We start from the raw sequence: 20,875 nt of genomic DNA, 5'->3' as shown, positions 1-20,875 counted from the left end.
TACCCATTTGCCCGCTGGCCCGGCGCCGATTTGGCCCACTTTCAGGCCACTACGTGGCAGTACAATTTATCAAATGATGGCCCGCTCGGGCCACTACAAAAATATGCAAAATTCTATTTATTTTACCATATTTTGTGATGGCAAAGTCAAATTTCTTCACATCTCTGTGTGACCGAACTTCACTGAGTCCGCCATGCTTGTTTTGGTCTTCTTCGTTTGTTTTGGTCTCGCACCACGGACCACATCTTGCATCTCGGGTTGGGTATCGTTACGAAATGATTCTATCCACCGATATCAATAGTCTTTTTGCTTAACAATTCCCTTATCAGTCCTTCATTGCTGCTGTTGTTTTTGAGGGTCTTTGTCGGGAAAATGATCATTTCTCTACGTTGATTGCACACCCTGCAGTGGGTCTGGAATCAACCGCTTCTGCAGAGCGATTGCACTTTGAAGCGTCATTGGACTTAATTTTTTCCCCACTAAAACCCTAAAGAGCATATGCCTGTGAGTAATATATACCCTTTTATGTTAAACCGACCTGGTATGGTCTTCTGAAACAGTTGATGGATGTATTTTATAACATAACCTCCTAAGACTCGGAGGTTGTCATGAAACAAAACTTAGTATTATGGTCTAGACAACCAAAAATGTCATGTCCACATATGTGGATGCCAGGCCCTAGGAGGTTAAAAACAGGACCGATGCTAACGTGTTAGCATGTCTATGGCATTTTCAATGTTAAAGTGAGCATTAGCTGTTGGCATTTCAGCATGTTTGTGTGCATTTGTTTTTTGTATAATAATTAATGGCTCAGCGCTTGTTGTCGTGAAAGTGTCAAATGTATTAAAAATTGTAATATTTTTGAATTTATTTTTATTTATATATTAGTAATAATAATAATAATAATAACAGCAACAACAGCAATAATAGTAATAATAACTCTTCAGAAGCGGTAAGTCTGCTTCTTAACTCCTCTCACAGCCATTAAATATGTCAATCGTGACTGTGACTCACTTTTGTGCAGATTAAAGTCGCTAAGTGGGCTCTTGTCTTGTGGCAGTCAAGAAACGAGAATCGTCCTCCGTTCCGTTGGCACAGTTCCAAATGCTGTGCGGCTCTCTGCAGAGACATAGTCTGGTCAGAATTAATAACTTCAAAATGAATTGCCACTTTAAATAAAATGACACCTCTTTCCAAATGCTGTAATACAGAAAATAAACTACAATCGACTAAAATGTGTTTTTCTTCCCAAAATGAGACGTCCTTCATTCTTTATGAATTAAACTGATGCTGACGTAAAGCACAGCCAGCTGCAAGAGTTCAGCTCAGAGGTATGGAAAGACATTCATACCAATAAAGTCTGAAAGGAAATGCTTTTGACAAAAATTACAGATTTTGTTTATTTCTATTTATGTTCAGAAATCAAGGAGTCACCATGTAGAGTTTATTTTGGTCCAGAGTTTGAAGATCCAGTGACCAATTTCATATTTATCTACTTTAAGACTCAATAAAATGGTGTTAATGACATAGAAAACCTTTAAAGCCTACTTTTAGTACACAGAAAATTCACAAGCGCTATCAATAAGGGAATCCATAAGGAATTGGATTGATAAGCGGAATCGATATCGATAAAAACTTATCAATACCCATCCCTAACCACGCTCCATGCTCCCGCAGAATCTCGTGCATATTGAAATGTATGTTGTCCATGCTTGGAGCGCGTATTTGGCTGTTTCCATCATCGATCTTCGGCAGTGTTCGTCAGAATCTTTAAATGCGCGGAAAGCTGCAAGAAACGAAGACGGACAATCAATCAATCAATCAATTTTATGTATATAGCGCCAAATCACAACAAACAGTTGCCCCAAGGCGCTTTATATTGTAAGGCAAGGCCATACAATAATTACGGAAAAACCCCAACGGTCAAAACGACCCCCTGTGAGCAAGCACTTGGCGACAGTGGGAAGGAAAAACTCCCTTTTAACAGGAAGAAACCTCCAGCAGAACCAGGCTCAGGGAGGGGCAGTCTTCTGCTGGGACTGGTTGGGGCTGAGGGAGAGAACCAGGTAAAAGACATGCTGTGGAGGGGAGCAGAGATCAATCACTAATGATTAAATGCAGAGTGGTGCATACAGAGCAAAAAGAGAAAGAAACACTCAGTGCATCATGGGAACCCCCCAGCAGTCTAAGTCTATAGCAGCATAACTAAGGGATGGTTCAGGGTCACCTGATCCAGCCCTAACTATAAGCTTTAGCAAAAAGGAAAGTTTTAAGCTTAATCTTAAAAGTAGAGAGGGTGTCTGTCTCCCTGATCTGAATTGGGAGCTGGTTCCAGAGGAGAGGAGCCTGGAAGCTGAAGGCTCTGCCTCCCATTCTACTCTTACAAACCCTAGGAACTACAAGTAAGCCTGCAGTCTGAGAGCGAAGCGCTCTATTGGGGTGATATGGTACTATGAGGTCCCTAAGATAAGATGGGACCTGATTATTCAAAACCTTATCACTAAGAAGAAGAATTTTAAATTCTATTCTACAATTAACAGGAAGCCAATGAAGAGAGGCCAATATGGGTGAGATATGCTCTCTCCTTCTAGTCCCCGTTAGTACTCTAGCTGCAGCATTTTGAATTAACTGAAGGCTTTTCAGGGAACTAGAGGTCATCCATGTCTTTATGTCTGTAAGACAATCCTGCAGTTTAGCTAATTGGTGTGTGTCCTCTGGCTTCATGGATAGATAAAGCTGGGTATCATCTGCGTAACAATGAAAATTTAAGCAATGCCATCTAATAATACTGCCTAAGGGAAGCATGTATAAAGTGAATAAAATTGGTCCTAGCACAGAACCTTGTGGAACTCCATAATTAACCTTAGTCTGTGAAGAAGATTCCCCATTTACATGAACAAATTGTAATCTATTAGACAAATATGATTCAAACCACCGCAGCGCAGTGCCTTTAATACCTATGGCATGCTCTAATCTCTGTAATAAAATTTTATGGTCAACAGTATCAAAAGCAGCACTGAGGTCTAACAGAACAAGCACAGAGATGAGTCCACTGTCCGAGGCCATAAGAAGATCATTTGTAACCTTCACTAATGCTGTTTCTGTACTATGATGAATTCTAAAACCTGACTGAAACTCTTCAAATAGACCATTCCTCTGCAGATGATCAGTTAGCTGTTTTACAACTACCCTTTCAAGAATTTTTGAGAGAAAAGGAAGGTTGGAGATTGACCTATAATTAGCTAAGATAGCTGGGTCAAGTGATGGCTTTTTAAGTAATGGTTTAATTACTGCCACCTTAAAAGCCTGTGGTACATAGCCAACTAACAAAGATAGATTGATCATATTTAAGATCAAAGCATTAAATAATGGTAGGGCTTCCTTGAGCAGCCTGGTAGGAATGGGGTCTAATAAACATGTTGATGGTTTGGATGAAGTAACTAATGAAAATAACTCAGACAGAACAATCGGAGAGAAAGAGTCTAACCAAATACCGGCATCACTGAAAGCAGCCAAAGATAACGATACGTCTTTGGGATGGTTATGAGTAATTTTTTCTCTAATAGTTAAAATTTTGTTAGCAAAGAAAGTCATGAAGTCATTACTAGTTAAAGTTAATGGAATACTCAGCTCAATAGAGCTCTGACTCTTTGTCAGCCTGGCTACAGTGCTGAAAAGAAACCTGGGGTTGTTCTTATTTTCTTCAATTAGTGATGAGTAGAAAGATGTCCTAGCTTTACGGAGGGCTTTTTTATAGAGCAACAGACTCTTTTTCCAGGCTAAGTGAAGATCTTCTAAATTAGTGAGACGCCATTTCCTCTCCAACTTACGGGTTATCTGCTTTAAGCTACGAGTTTGCGAGTTATACCACGGAGTCAGACACTTCTGATTTAAAGCTCTCTTTTTCAGAGGAGCTACAGCATCCAAAGTTGTCTTCAATGAGGATGTAAAACTATTGACGAGATACTCTATCTCACTTACAGAGTTTAGGTAGCTACTCTGCACTGTGTTGGTATATGGCATTAGAGAACATAAAGAAGGAATCATATCCTTAAACCTAGTTACAGCGCTTTCTGAAAGACTTCTAGTGTAATGAAACTTATTCCCTACTGCTGGGTAGTCCATCAGAGTAAATGTAAATGTTATTAAGAAATGATCAGACAGAACGGAGTTTTCAGGGAATACTGTTAAGTCTTCTATTTCCATACCATAAGTTAGAACAAGATCTAAGATATGATTAAAGTGGTGGGTGGACTCATTTACTTTTTGAGCAAAGCCAATAGAGTCTAATAATAGATTAAATGCAGTGTTGAGGCTGTCATTCTCAGCATCTGTGTGGATGTTAAAATCGCCCACTATAATTATCTTATCTGAGCTAAGCACTAAGTCAGACAAAAGGTCTGAAAATTCACAGAGAAACTCACAGTAACGACCAGGTGGACGATAGATAATAACAAATAAAACTGGTTTTTGGGACTTCCAATTTGGATGGACATGACTAAGAGACAAGCTTTCAAATGAATTAAAGCTCTGTCTGGGTTTTTGATTAATTAATAAGCTGGAATGGAAGATTGCTGCTAATCCTCCGCCCCGGCCCGTGCCAGATGCAAGACGGACAAGACACAAATCTAACAAAACGCTTTGAAATTCAAACAGAAATATGTTTAAACTACATCCACCCAAACCTGGACAACAACCAGGAAAGAGTTTTGCTAAAGGAACTGGCCAGAAGAGGAAGCTTAGTGATGATGAGTTAAGGGAGAGAGACAGGCTATATGAAAGAAACAAGAGGAAGAGAGGTTTTGTCTTGACCTGGCCACAGAAATGGCTGTGGCTTGGTCATGACCAAGAGAAGAATGAGGTTTTCTGCCAAATCTGCAGGGCCTATCCATCATATGCTGACAAGTAAGTAAAGTATATGCTTGGTCCTGGTAGACCCTGACTGTTTTGAAGCTAGTTTAAAAGTCTAACCAGCTTGCCTTTGTGGAAACCCCATGGTAACAACATTAGCAAAGGAGCCAAGAATATTTTTTTTTTCAATTTTTAGATCTATAACTCCAATACAGACAAGGCATACTTTTAAGTTTTGATATGGACCTACATCTGTATTTTGCGTTAGCCAACTCTGAGGGTTTCTTAAAAAATGCCCTCTTAATGTTATGGGAGTCACTTTATTAATTTTACACTTGAGAATAAATAAATTGAATGAATAATAAATTCTATTTTTTTTTTTTGGAGTAATTTTTGATCCTACGTTGTCCTTTGATCTCCACATTAGAGACATTACGAGGACTGCTTTCTTCCATTTGCGAAATATAGCGAAGATTCGTCCCATCCTGTCTATGGCTGATGCTGAGACTTTGATTCATGCATTTGTCTCTTCTAGATTGGACAATTGTAATGCTCTATTTTCTGGCTTTCCGCAGTTCAGGATTAGGGGTCTTCAACTGGTTCAAAACGCTGCTGCCAGACTTTTGACACAAAGCAGAAAGTTTGACCACATTACGCCCGTTTTGGCGTCCCTGCACTGGCTTCCAGTTGCTGCAAGATCGGATTTTAAAGTACTGTTATTAGTTTATAAAATTGTTCATGGACTTGCACCTCCCTATCTGGCTGACCTGGTAAGCCCCTATGTACCAGCTCGGGCACTGCGTTCTGCGCTTTTATTTTTGTATTCTTTTATGGTCGTCTTTTTATTGTGTTTTAAATTTTTAATTCAGTTTTTTTTGTTGGTTTATGTTGTGTGAAGTGCCTTGAGACGATTTAATCGTGAATTGGCGCTATATAAATTAATACATTTGATTTGATTTTAACTTCATGGTCCATAGACTATTTTATGTTTTTTTCTGGATTGGTTTATATTATATAGGCAGTTTTATGTGCAGGATTTCAAAGTGGAATATCATGAACTCTCACGCACAAAACCATGGGCCAGTGCTCCTACACTGTAGGCTACTAACTTCTAAACTCTACTGGCCCTGTGGGCCAGTGGGGCAAATTGGTTTATGTCAAGCCCTGCTGAAGTGTGTTAGAACCTGCATAGGACTTAAAAATGTCTATGCTGACAGCGTGCTTGACTACATGTTAAAGAAAACACTACCACTGGTTAGCACTAACATATGTGGTCACTACATGTGATAAATCTCTCCATGGTTAGCATTTTCTTATACAAAACGTTGTATAATAAATCCTGCCATTTCAGGGTACACGCCACATCCGGAAACAATGTAATTCATGGAAAATTTTCACCTCTTCAACTGAACCATGCCAACTCCTTAATGCTGTATTTGCATCGGATGTTTACTTTTGTTGCGCAAGAACCCTTGCTGTGGTGTCACCTCTTCAACTGAACCATGCCAACTCCTTAATGCTGTATTTGCAACGGATGTTTACTTTTGTTGCGCAAGAACCCTTGCTGTGGTGAACAGCCTTGTGAACAAAAACAGCAGAAGACTGTATTAAACCAAATGCATCCCTAATGTGTTTCTTTACTGACACATGAACTAGAAGAGAATCAATTAAACAATTCTTGTTGCAACATCAGTTTGGTTTCTTGCATCGTGTTGTGTTAAGAGTTTGTGATGAATATTTACATTCTTTACATCTCATGACACTTTTCCACCAGTTCAACTCGACTCGGTTTTGATCCCAAGTACTTCTTTTTCCATTGCTGATTGTAGTGCCTCTAACTCGTCACAGCAACAGACATTAATCAATGAATAGTTTATCTTTTATGGTACAGTAAATGCAATGTTATGTTGCCGAAAAAAGGCGGCTTTGCTCATGAAGTAGTTTGTCTTCTGTTTCGCACAACGATGACAGAGTGATAGTAACAAATCTTTCAGACCACTCAGTAATCCGCTCACTTGGAACCACGACAGAGCTGACACCAAAAACAGAACCAGGGAGGTATCAAGTTTGGCCAATGGAAAACCAAATGAGGCGGGCTGAGTCAAATCGTATAGGTGTAGTGGAAAAGCAACATAACAGACAACACATTCGTCTACAACCCAATCTACAGAATCCTCAGCTCTAAGAAAGCAATTTGTGAAATTGACAAGGATCTGGGGCTACAAGCCTCGTAAGAAAAGATGCCTCTCAAGAAAAGAAATGGAAAAATAAGACTGTACGCATTTCAGCAATACCAACAGTAATATTTATTACAACAGCATGAGTAGAGAGAAAGAGAAAAAGTCACAAAGTACTGTGAAATAGGTCTATCGTTACAAGAGGTTTGTCAAACTAACACTTGTAAAATTAGATTTCACACATTTGGAATACAGGGGCATGCAGAGGCAGGGAAACAAAAGTCAGAAAATAAACAGCGAAAAATGTTAAACAAAGATAATCCAAGGATATAGAAGCAGAAACCAGAATGAGAAGGCACATTCACAGACTAAAAATCAGTAATTCTGGGAAAACTTGGTTTTACTCTTAGAATGGAAAGCAACAGGTTTTTAAAGGGGAAGAATTAAATACAGACCACTTGTAAAGCCAGGTTGAAAAGACAATTCAAAGCTCAAGGCAGGAAACATTAACCCTTTGAGAACCTGAGGCATTTTCTGACAGAATGGGACAACAGGGAATGAAGGACGTCAAAAACCAGTGCATGTTTTTAGGAAAGCCAAATGCCTGTTTGATTTGTCAATTATGGAATAACGCTTTGTGTCATAGAATACCAAGAAGCTGGCATTTATTCTCATAAAGGCAAAAAATAAAATACAATTTGCATGTTCAAGCACTCAAAGGGTCACAGAGAACAAGGAGGGCCATTCACAAAGCTCCTTAATTACACCCAATCACAGATGCAAAACAGATTTAAAGAGACTGTATCTTTTTCTCTTGCTACAGTAATTTCTTTAATTGAAGCAAGCTAACGAGCAGAAAGACTTATGAGCCCCCGAATATGAACACAGAAAGTTTCCTTCAGCATGTGAATCTAAAATATTTGAAAGAACATTTGAATATTACTAAATAGGCTACATAGAATTTACATAGTTTGCAAGTCACAACAAGATCGAGGAATCTTTCTAGTCTCAAAATACGAGCTCATACCCGAGTAAAAAAAATACGCTATTAAATCTGTAAGTATACATTTTTCTTTGATCAAAGCAACTTGCAATACTGCTATGCATAAAATGCTATATTGTATTATGTTCTTGTCAATTTCACAAATTGAAAAAGCAGGCACACTGCAGCAAAAAGCAAGGCAAGAAGGATAAGATTAAATTCATTATGTTCTCCAAGAGCCAGAACCGTCGAGCTGCACATGATAAGTCGTGCTGCGATATCACAGCAAACAGTGAAAAATGGAACTACAATTGATTCCTTTTGTGCTCCAGATTCAAAAAGAACTACACAAAAGAAATACGGTCTCTTTAGGATTGGTCTATTTAGACTATATAACAGACTAAGGAACATAGCTGGGACTCCTTCACTTTAAGAGCAGAAGGCTCATAAAGCTCTCCAACAATAAGAGCATCAATCAGTAAAAGGTGAAAAAGACGTGAGGCAGCTGTAACAGCTCAACAGAATCAGGATGCTTTCTTTGCCTTGTCAGCAGTAGCTCAAGCGTTCTGCTGCAGCTCCATGGACTGTTGCCTCAATACAATAAATACTCTCAACAAAGAGGGGCTTGTTTCATCAAAATAAAAAAGTAATATTAAAATAAAAAAATCTGCCACTTTAAAAACACCCAATAAAGGAAAAGGGAAAGTATACATTGCTTATTTCTTCTGGCAAAGGAAAACAATCATTTTGAGGGTGAAACAAAATAGAATAGATATGAGCTCTTGATGTGAACTGCCTGATATCTTGGAATAAACCTTAAAAACAGCTGCTACCCATGTACACACTTCAGTCAGGTCTGTAAATACTGGCACATTAATATAGCTTTTTTTTTTATCTTATTTTATTTTAGCTGCACAGCATATTGGAACTGAAAGGAAAGATAATGAGCATGAACTCAAAGTCGGGGTTCTGCCTGGAAAGATGTGAGTGGTGGGTGGGGAAGAAGCACCCTCAAGGGGGGTCCAGGGTAAACCACCCTGGAAATTTTGTATTGTTTAGATGTAAAATGGTACACTCTGAAGATATTTCCCTAACAATAAAAAGATATTTATTGAAAGGCTTTCTAAGTATTTACTTCACACCATAATGCTTTAACACTGCAAATTTTTTCAGGCAATTTATAAGCCACTTGCAATTTTCTTTTTGGACCAGTACTCTACAATCCTGTCAAATGGGCAGCAAATTTTTTTGTGGGCAGTGTGAACACTAAAGTGTTGGGGGGGGGGGGGGGGGTGTTAATTTATATCTGTTTCTAGACAGCCTCTGATGCCTTTTCAGAACAAAAATAATAAGTGTCTAAGTTGTAATTTTTTCTGTGTTGTTTTGTACGTTATTAGTGCCGCCCCCGGAAAGCTACTTATTTCTGCAGGTGCATGAATGAAATGCTTTTAATCATATTTCTGGACAGTTTCAATGGAAAACATTTAAATATGATTTAAACTAAAATTCATTAACTGCTTTAATCCACACAAAAAGTACAAATAAATCTAATAGCAGACTTTATTTCATTGACTGAGTCAAATCTCAGAACTCAGTCTATTGACTCACTATACATATATATATATATATATATATATATATATATATATATATATATATATATATATAAATATATTTATATCAAATAAATATATAAATATATTTATCGTTGATAATTAAATTACACCATTTTAAAGCTGCATTTTGCCCTAAAATGATTTGTATTCCTACAGAGCCACTGTAGGAAACCCAAAATAATAACTTTATTTATATCCCTCTTTGACAATACATTAGTACCATCAAAGAACTTGGTAATCAGCCCCAGGCTGCTCTGGAGCAGAATGCAACACAGACAAGCGGCTGCATTTATGTGAATGTGGATCTCCTCCTTTTCCAACACACAATGTCACACTAAACTATAAATTACTGTGGTATTTTGTAATTTAGTAGTAGCCTGACAAATGGGACAGCCAACAGGAGCTGCCAACAAAACAAATGTTCATCCTGCACTCTCACAAATGCAACCAGGTGACATTTTCATTCACAGGTTGTAGTTGCAGTCTGGAGCCCACCCAACAGCAGCAGGACAGCTGCTGGGCGGGCCTAGTTGGTAGCAGGCGCAAAGATTAAGTGTGGGGCAGTACCTCCCAGTGCCACCCACAGTGGGCAAACCCCTGCAAAGCATAGACTTTCAGGATTAATTTCACAACATTTACATCCAAATCTGGTGTATGATACAGAAATTGCAGCATTTTGCCTCCTCTTAGGAACCTAAAGTAAGAGGGCAAGTGGATGCTGTTTGATGAGTTCAATTAGAAGACAAAAATTTTTAGAGGGTGAATTTCAATGTAGCTGTTAACATTTGAGCTCCAAAGAGACACAACAACAAATGAAGGAATCATAAGTCTGAAAAGCCAAAAAAATCCCATCAGAAAGGTAGAGGGGGGGAAAAAGAACACAGGAAGGGAAAAACAAGTGAGAAATGACACCAGGAATTCTTCCCTAAAGAAGAAAAAAAACCATAAAAACTGATGGCCAGATCAAGAACTCCCTGCAAAGCTCTCTGTACCAAAGTCAACACTTAATTAAGGCAATCCTTCACTATTGCAAATAAGGCAAGATTTTAAAAATATATGAGTAAAACTGCGCAGAAGTGAAAGAAAAGTTCCACCTTTCCAAAAACATCCAAAACGTCATCCTATGGATTTATGGGATCAAAGTGTTCCACGATGATGGTGAGATGAGACAATGGAAAAACTGAACTGTTTGTGATCCAAAGCAAACAGAATGGAAGTAGTGTTTTGCAATGGACAAGTCAATCACCAAATCATAGAGACGGGATTAAAGCAAAAAAAAAAAAAAAAACCTTCTGAATGAAATTTTTTTCACTCCAAAATCATAAGCTGTTCACCATCTACCTTGTTATAGAAACCCTTTTGCGATTGCTTCCTAGCGTTTAAGGTAAAACAAGGTGGCAACAGCGAAGAAAACAGCAAATTGTTTTGCTGAACAAGATTACATTTCACTCACTACCCATTGCTGCACTTTTCTAATGCAGCATCATATTATAATAGCCAAGTGGCCGCTGTGTCTGTATGCGTGCGTGCATGTCTATGGATTCGAACACACAGAAACCGGGGAGAGGTGACATTTGCCGTTTGGTATGCTTATGTATTTTGGGTCATGGATGAATGCTGCGAAAACGAAACGTTGAAGGGCAAATATTTTTGGAGAAATTAGACATTTTTATCTAACCAGGAAACAATGGATGTTGTACCGCAATGCACCATGGGAGTTCTGGGTTTTGGGGTTTGAAATGTTGTTATTGTGGTTTATGTTAGTTTAACAGTGTTGTTAGTGTTCTGATTTATTATGTTTTTGTAGATCAATTGGTTTAGTCAGTTTAGTTAAGTCTCATGTGACCATTAACATGAGTGAGTTACATTTCATGTTGCCAGTACCATGACTGAAAAGTGTATTGCATTTGATGTCTTCTGCCACCGTCTCTGTTTCTGCCTGTCTAAAAAAATAGAAGCACTGTTTGGGGCAAAATGTTGAAAAGACAAAAACCTCTCCATGAGTGTAGCGACAGAGAACTTTAATTCCTGTACAAAATATACATATCATTTGCTCAAGTCCGAACTGTAGTCAAAATATCTCAAGAACTGGAAGAACAAGAAGCTTCAAGAGAAATAGCATCTGGAGATGTCTATGGGTTCCAAACAGACTTTCCATTGACTACAAAGGATTTTCAAACAAGTACGCAAAGCATAAATTGAATTAATTTAGTTTAATATAGGAATTAAGTATTTATTAGTCTAGTTTGTTCTGCCCACATATAAATAGCACTGCATTTCACCGGCAGTACACCTGATTTAGATGTAAATGCCTTCAAATCAAAGCTGAAAGTCAAAGACATAAGTTCCTTTCAATCCCAATGTGCTGTGGAAGACAGCTAACACAGTATCTTTAACCATGTTGAAATATTTATTGACCTCAGTGTATGCAAGCATTCACTTATATTTTAAACATGAAAAACTGAATTTCAAGGCTTTTAGCCGACAATGACTACAAGCAGTATCATGCTAGACAAAGGATTGTGCGGAATAATCATGGTGGAACATGAGCCATGAGATGGAAGGTGAGATGATTAATAAATAATTGATGATAGGAGAAGAGGAACAGGACTGCATGATACTGGATAATAAAAATATGTTTGTTTTCCTTTTGATAAATAACAAAACAGCAGGTATATTTTGTTCATAATACATATGTTTTGCGTTCATGGAAATGAGGTAGGGAAGCAGATTAAAGGGTTATTTAAGAAACTTAAATATCTTATAATTAATGGGTCATTCGTTTCAAATAATACTGCAGGGGTTACACAAAAATACTGAACGTACTTACTGAAATAATGTCAAATTGCATATATATATATATATATATATATATATATATTTGAGATTTTGTTTGTTGATTCATTTTCTATAAGCTGACCAAATGTGTCGGCTCTTCAGCCATTGTTCTGGATAGCTATGTTACCCTACGCGCACATTAGCTACAAATGAAGGCAACAAGCAGCTGGCGTTTGTCACTTGATGGGCGTTCCCCGGGTGTGGCCAGCTCGCGGTTGCCTGATGTTAATGTGCACATTGATTAATGACAGAGAATTAATGACGGAAAAGCACGACACTGTGACTATGAGTTTTTGCTCCATCCATTCGCTTGATTTGTTTTAGTCCTACATCTTTCACAGTGATAATCCTATATCCCTAGTTAACATGCTGACATCTCAGAAAGATGTCATGAAAATCATTTCAGGGGTGTTAACTGATTACAAAAACATTTTTAGATTTAGAGTTTATTTTTTTCCCAACTTTTACAAAATATGAGGAAAAATGCCAAACATATTAGATTTATACAGAAATAAGCTGTTTGACCATTTTCTGCCACTTTGGTTTATTTTGTTCGAGCGAGCAGTCAGCTGACGTCATGCTGCCTTTTCACTCGGATTAGCAGCCGCTGTGTTGCATTGCTCAGCATTTGCATAAAATAGATTTGTAGTCTATTTTGGTGCCACACAGATGGCAGCACTGCAGCCATTGTCTTGTCACCACCGCAAAACGCCCACTTTGGTTGAAAATGAATAACAAGCTGTTACTCCGCCTCTGTCACTTGTCAGTTGTAGCTATGTGACTGTAAAGTTAGCTTCATGTAGCAAGTTGCAGATTTGTGACTACTGCACATAGCCTTTGATCCTTTGCTTTTCATTTTTCTTTAACCCATAAAGCTACCATGTGGATATGTAAGTTGTATATCTACTCTCTGCTTGGAAGAGAAGGCTGCAAAAATAAAATGTACTATTGGAAAAATTATTTAGTGCATGTTAAAACAGAAACCAAGGTGTGGCCTCTTGGTCTGGTTTCACTGGTGGCCCAGTGGTGGTAAAGCCATGCAGGTTAGGTGAATTGGAAACTTTATAATTGTCCAGGTCTCACTTGCAAAAGAGCTCTTGATGTCAATGGGACTAACCTGGTTAAATAGTAAGTCCCTTCGGCTGCTCCCTTGTTTTCACTTGGGGTCGCCACAAAAAAAAAAAAAATCATGAAAATTCCACAGGAATACTCAAGGCCTTATTGCACACTGCGATCTAGTGTATTGTGAAACAATCCAGAGACAGTGGCAAAGGAAGTTATCTATGAACTATGATTGCCAAAACATCAAAGGCAGGTATTCATCACTGCCTGCCATTATATTATATATTAAAGGAATAACGAACACAAGGAAAGGAAAAAAGAAAGGAGATGAAGATATAAATAAACATATAAAATAAATAAATTTCAATGATGATGAAATGTAGAATGAAATAGGTATGGAAATTGATATGTTATACAATCTGAATTTTGGCAAAGGTTATTTATATTCAATTCAATGAGGACCTCATCACCCTGTATTTGGTGGACACCGAGAAGAAGGTGCCACCCTTAGCCTTGGAATTGGTAGTGTGTGTGTGTTTCTGTGACAGTGCTTTACCACAGCAACCGCACTAGCTCCTCACCTGTAGCGGGGGGCTGGTGGGCTGAGAGACTAGGCAGATCCAGAGAGCTGTCCGACATCACGTGCTTCAGGTCTCCGCCCATATCCGACAACTTCATGTCCAGCTGCACTGAGAGCGCATCTTCAGAATCGTCTTTTCCTACGCTGCTGCCCCCAATGGATGGGAGGTCTAACGACTTGACTGAAGCAGAGTCCTCCTTGCCTTGTTTGAAAGCTGCTACCTTGTCCACTAAAGTCTTTTCTGAAGCCCCAAGTGCTGTGCAGAACTTTGAGGACTGAAAATCACTAAAATCATCTGTGTCACTCTTGAGAGAAGAGAAGGAGCCACCGCCACTCTCCTTCGTGTCATCATAGGCCAGAACCCCATCCAGAGTCAGCTGTTTGAATACTTCAAACTTGTCTGAGCTGCGCTGGTGAGGCCGCTGCTGCGTGGAGGTCTCCCCGTGAACCCCGACACTACCCTCGTCTTTAGACTCCCCACCTGAATTGCCAAAAGCCATGAAGTCTGCAAAGTCATCCTGTGGCGCTGTCACAGCCCCTCCTGCCGCTGATCCTTGAGCAGCATCGGAAGAGGAGCCGAACAGAGCAAAGTCACCAAAGTCATCAGCCCCGCCCCCTGGAGGCTTGGCTCCACCTGGCAGCAGCACTAAAGACGGGGGTACAGATGCAGAGGGGAATGAGCTGGGTTTTGATTCAGTAAGTGCAGGAGCTGAGGGAGCCACAGAAGAGAAAAGGTCCAGGTCGGCCATGTTGAGGGGGTTTTTATGTTGAGAAACTGAGACTGTTGGCTGTTGTGACTGTTGCGGGACTTGTTGCAGAGAATGAGAGTTAGAGAAAGCTGACGGGAAGGCAGGCTGAAAGATCTTGGACTGTTCTGGAGGGTCTAGTGGAGAGACGCTGTCGGCGGTTTTAAAGTCTGTGAAGCCATCATCAGTGCTGATCGACTTGAAATCTGTGAATCCTTCCCCTATGAACAAAATAGAACAATTCTGTCAGATATGCTTAGCAGTGACACACATCCACTATTTTCCACAATTTACATGCCTCAGAGAACAACAGCAGGTGGGTTAGTAATATGAACGCTTATGGTGAATTTTTGGACTTATAATGAACAGTTCTGTTTTGGCCAAAAGGACCAAAACAAGGGCATACATCACTGCACACAGAAAGCATTGCTGTCTTTAAGAGACATACTTCCCACTGCCATGCAAAAAGAATATAAAGCACAAAAAAGTCCATCTTAAGTCGTTTTGTCTTTTTTTTTTGTTGTTGTTGGGGACACAATTTAATGAGATGTTGCAAATTGCAATTATGGACGATGCCAGTCACCCTCTGCACACTGTCATCAGCAACCAGAGGAGCCTCTTTAGCCACAGACTGCGCCTTCCCAAGTGCAGGACCAACATGACTGAAAAACTCCTTTGTCCCTCAGGCCATCAGACTGTACAACTCCTCACTCAGGGGGAGGAGGAGTAACAGGAAGACAGAGGACAGGAAGGAGAGGAGCAGTTGGAGCCAGCAAGACAGCATTTCTGGTATTTATATATGTATTTACATGTTGCAAATTGTCTCTTACTTCTACTTCTGATACTCTGTGTGCTTCTTAAACTGTGTCCTGCTATCCAGTGATGCTGGAACCTCAATTTCCCTGAGGAAGTCTTCCAAAGGGATTAATAATGTTTTATCTAATCTAATCTAATTTAAGTAGACAGAGACGACACAAAGTTATTTGACAGCATGTGCATAAAACTAATTTAAAAGTCAGTTTTGATGGATGAATAAACTAGAACAAGTACATAGCAATAACTACACTAAATTAGCTAAATTGGTTGAGGAAAATGAAACAAGCAATTTGTTGTTGAAAATATAAAAATTGGCAATTGTCTTGAAAAGTACAAAATTTTATTCTATCATGGTCAATTTCCTGTTACTGTTCTGAAAGGCATATTTACAGACTGTACCTATTCCATCACGAAAAGGATTTCAATGAGTGATTCATTATTCTGCTGAATCTTAACATTTGGACAGGTAAATTAATACAGGATTGTTTTTTTTGTTTTGTTTTTTTTAACAACCCATCAATGTAATCACTTTTGGCAAGTGCTTAATTTGCAAGAAATTCATTTTTCACAAATTATTAGTTCAGCAATATATTACATGAGAGCCAACAGGGCAGCAGTACAGAGATAAAGAATCCCCTGTAGACTTAAAAATAGCAATGAAATAACCTACTTTTCAGGTAATCAACAGGTTTTAGTGGAAAAAAAGTCTAAGAAATATAGGTAGCTCCACTGATTTGGACGTGTAAAGAGGGGGAACCCTACAAAAATGTGCTAATAAATACTCGAAGTAGGTTTAAGGCTTTAGAACATAGTTTTAGCTGATTTAAAGCTCTACCGCCCTTTCCTCACTGATACTGGTACAATGTTTAGTAATTTTTTAATGGAATTTCCTTCATATGATACACTTGTCAAAGGTGAGTAGAGCATTCAGAAGAGTGATTACGAATGATTTTTAAATAATGATGCTTGGAAAGCAAACTTGACCATTTTATACTACATACGGCTTCAAATAATTAATGAGCTTTTTCTGAGAAGATCATGTGGGGGTGGCTGGATGACCGACTCCGATTTTGGTGAAATTTTCATGATATACCCTTCAAGTAGATTGATTAGTAATGGCAAATTAAGTTTTTCCATCAGGCAATATTTTACTTGAATTTTGTTCAGTTCAAAGTTTGATGTCAAAATGGCCTCAGATTGTGTTACATTATACAGTGAGGAAAATAAGTATTTGAACACCCTGCGATTTTGCAAGTTCTCCCACTTAGAAATCATGGAAGGGTCTGAAATTTTCATCTTAGGTGCATGTCCACTGTGAGAGACATAATCTTAAAAAAACACAATCTGGAAATCACAACGTATGATTTTTTTAATAATTTATTTGTATGTTACTGCTGCAAATAAGCATTTGAACACCTGTGAAAATCAATGTTAATATTTGGTACAGTAGCCTTTGTTTGCAATTACAGAGGTCAAACGTTTCCTGTAGTTTTTCCACCAGGTTTGCACACACTGCAGCAGGGTTTTTGATCCACTCCTCCATACAGATCTTCCAGGTTTGGAGTTTCAGCTCCCTCCAAAGATTTTCTATTGAGTTCAGGTCTGGAGACTGGCCAGGCCACTCCAGGACCTTGAAATGCTTCTTACAGAGCCCCTCCTTAGTTGCCCTGGCTGTGTGTTTGGGGTCAGTGTCATGCTGGAAGACCCAGCCATGACCCATCTTCAATGCTCTTACTGAGGGAAGGAGGATGTTTGCCAGAATCTCACAATACATGACCCCATCCATCCTCCCTTCAATACAGTGCAGTCATCCTGTCCCCTTTGCAGAAGAGCACCCCCAGAGTATGATGTTTCCACCCCCATGCTTCACGGTTGGGATGGTTTTATTGGGGCTGGTCTCATCCTCTAAACATGGTAAGTGGAGTTGATTCCAAAAAGCTCTATTCTGGTCTCATCAAACCACATGACCTTCTCCCATGCCTCCTCTGGATCATCCAGATGGTCACTGGTGAACTTCAAACAGGCCTGGACATGTGCTGGTTTGAGCAGGGAGACCTTGCTGCCCTGCAGGATTTTAAACCATGACAGCATCATGTGTTACTAATGTAATCTTTGTGACTGTGGTCCCAGCTCTCTTCAGGTCATTGACCAGGTCCTCCTGTGTAGTTCTGAGCTTTCTCAGAATCATCCTTACCCCACAAAGTGAGAGCTTGCATGGAATCCCAGACCGAGGGAGATTGACAGTCATCTTGTGTTTCTTCCACTTTCTAATAAATAATCATAACAGTTGTTGTCTTCTACCAAGCTGCTTGCCTGTTGTCCTGTAGTCCATCCCAGCCTTGTGTAGGTCTACAGTTTTGTCCCTGGTGTCCTTAGACAGCTCTTTGGTCTTGGCTATGGTGGACAGGTTGGAGTGTGATTGACTGAGTGTGTGAACAGGTGTCTTTTATACAGGTAACAAGTTCAAACAGGTGCAATTAATACAGGTAAAGAGTGCAGAATAAGAGGGCTTCTTAAAGAAAAATTAACAGGTCTGAATTCTTGCTGGTTGGTAGGTGTTCAAATACTTATTTGCAGCAGTAACATACAAATAAATTATTAAAAAATCATACTTTGTGATTTCCGGATTTTTTATTTATTTATTTTTTTGATTATGAGTGGACATGCACCTAAAATGAAAATTTCAGATCCCTCCATGATTTCTAACTGGGAGAACTTGCAAAAATGCAGGGTGTTCAAATACTTATTTTCCTCACTGTAAATATAGTAAAAATGGCCAACTATGACATATCTGTTCTCAATTCTCGACGGGTAGAGAGGAAAAAGTCAGTGTGATTCCTCATACGGGGTGCCAGTGACCTTCAAAATCCATTGTTCGTTCTGTGGCATATTTTCTTATATTTCTGTAATTGACACTTTTTGAATCCTATAGGTGAGCATTTTCAGGGCCAAATCTGGGTGAGCAGAAAATTTGAAATTTCTCATAAATTAGTCAATTTTCTGCTTATTTCAGCAAATAAGAGGTCCTTTCCTATGTTTTCCAGAACACAGAATCAATTTATTTGGTTATTTTGGTAATTAGAGGTCAAGGTCATTCTCAAATTTTACAATTTTTCACATATCTTTTGTGCTTAACCAGACATTTTAGCACCTGAAATGATAAAATTTAGTCTGCAACTACATCAATTGATAGAACATATAGTTAGCATGAAAATTGCTAACATGCACAGTTTTAAGTATCTTCCATTCCATAAGGTTATCAAATCGAGCATTCTAAATGCAGAAGTTGATGAAAATCTATTTTATACCAATACACATTTATTACAAAGATATTTTCTCCACTCATACCATAATATGCAAAGTTTACAAACTCAAAAATGTAAAAGTAGAAGTTTACAGTCACAGTCTCATATTAAGAGTAGAATGGGAGGCAGAGCTTTCAGCTTTCAGGCTCCTCTCCTGTGGAACCAGCTCCCAATTCAGATCAGGGAGACAGACACCCTCTCTACTTTTAAGATTAGCCTTAAAACTTTCCTTTTTGCTAAAGCTTATAGTTAGGGCTGGATCAGGTGACCCTGAACCATCCCTTAGTTATGCTGCTATAGACTTAGACTGCTGGGGGGTTCCCATGATGCACTGAGTGTTTCTTTCTCTTTTTGCTCTGTATGCACCACTCTGCATTTAATCATTAGTGATTGATCTCTGCTCCCCTCCACAGCATGTCTTTTTCCTGGTTCTCTCCCTCAGCCCCAACCAGTCCCAGCAGAAGACTGCCGCTCCCTGAGCCTGGTTCTGCTGGAGGTTTCTTCCTGTTAAAAGGGAGTTTTACTTCCCACTGTCGCCAAGTGCTTGCTCACAGGGGGCCGTTTTGACCGTTGGGGTTTTTACGTAATTATTGTATGGCCTTGCCTTACAATATAAAGCGCCTTGGGGCAACTGTTTGTTGTGATTTGGCGCTATATAAATAAAATTGATTGATTGATTGATATTATACGTAGCTAGCATTGTGCAAGGATAGTTTTTCTCTTAAAACTGATAAAGCTAATATAAATTGTGTTAGCTTACCATGGTAATGACATTTATCAATACAGTGGCTTGCAAATGTATTCAGCCCCTTGGTATTTCACACATTTTAATTTTTTTATGGCATTTCAAATACAAAAAGTAAATCAGGCTTAATATAAAACATTCTAAAATTACCTTTGAAAGTAAATTTCTACAACTGGATATAAATTAATTAAAAATATAAAAGCCAAGATGATGGGCTGAATAAGTAATCAGCCCCTTTGGTATAATACCTGTAAATGATCAGTTTAATTGCCAGTTTTCTTCAGACAAATCAGGGGATGGATACATGAACATTTCCAAGTCACTGAATATGTGTTAAACTTTATTTACATCCGTTATGAAGAAATACAAACAGTACGGCACTCTATGGTAAATCTGTGTGGAGTAGACAGTTCTCAAAAACTGAGTGACTGTGCAAGAAGGAGAAGAGTGAGGAAAGCCACCAAGACATCCAGACAACCCAGAAGAAGTTACAGGCGTCTCTGCCTGTGATTGCAGAAATTGTGCACAGTGCATATTTTGCATTTTGTATCCCCAGTTATACAGCTTCATGATGTATAACAGTATGATATATCTCCCTTTCTGTTATTGATAGGTAGCTATCGGTGCTCTGTACAAAGAAATGGTTGTCTAAGCCACATACAAATATGGTCATATGAACAAGACAAGAACAACATGACCTCTCAGTCCAAAATTTTGTCAACCTCTAGAACCAAGTCAAATCATGAATAATGATTTCTTCAATCTTTACCAAGCTATACATGTCAAGAATTCTCACTGTAAATTCAATGGCCCTGACATTTCAAAATTATAAATAGTCAACACAAAGCACAAATTCAGACAAACCCCGATACAAGGTCTTGGCCTCGGGTAACACTGCAATATTCTGATTATACATGTGACATATCTTATGGTAAATGTATATTGGTATAAAAAAATTAAGTTTTTCATCAACTTCTGCTGCATTTAGAATGCTCGATTTGATAACCTCACGGAATGCGAAGATACTTAAAACTGTGCATGTTAGCAATTAACTTCATGCTAACAATATGTTCTATCAATTGATGTAGTCACAAACTAAATTTTATCATTTCATCATAAAATGTCCTGTTAAACACAAAAGATATGTGAAAAATTGC

At 38.7% G+C, this 20,875-nt stretch overlaps 1 protein-coding gene across 11 annotated transcripts in view; it reads right to left on the bottom strand.

The window, feature by feature from the left end:
• The window catches only part of synrg (synergin, gamma), a 128,855-nt gene that overhangs the window by 41,370 nt on the left and 66,610 nt on the right, over nucleotides 1-20,875 (bottom strand). For all 11 annotated transcript variants that reach the window (XM_034169183.1, XM_034169185.1, XM_034169186.1 and 8 more), the window contains one exon: nucleotides 14,108-15,073. In XM_034169183.1, the coding sequence (XP_034025074.1) occupies nucleotides 14,108-15,073 (966 nt within the window). The remainder of the gene's footprint in view (nucleotides 1-14,107; nucleotides 15,074-20,875) is intronic.

This window comes from Thalassophryne amazonica, chromosome 4 (assembly GCF_902500255.1).
Source record: "Thalassophryne amazonica chromosome 4, fThaAma1.1, whole genome shotgun sequence".
Taxonomy (NCBI): Eukaryota; Metazoa; Chordata; class Actinopteri; order Batrachoidiformes; family Batrachoididae; genus Thalassophryne; species Thalassophryne amazonica.
This window is presented reverse-complemented; position numbering and strand designations above follow the sequence as displayed.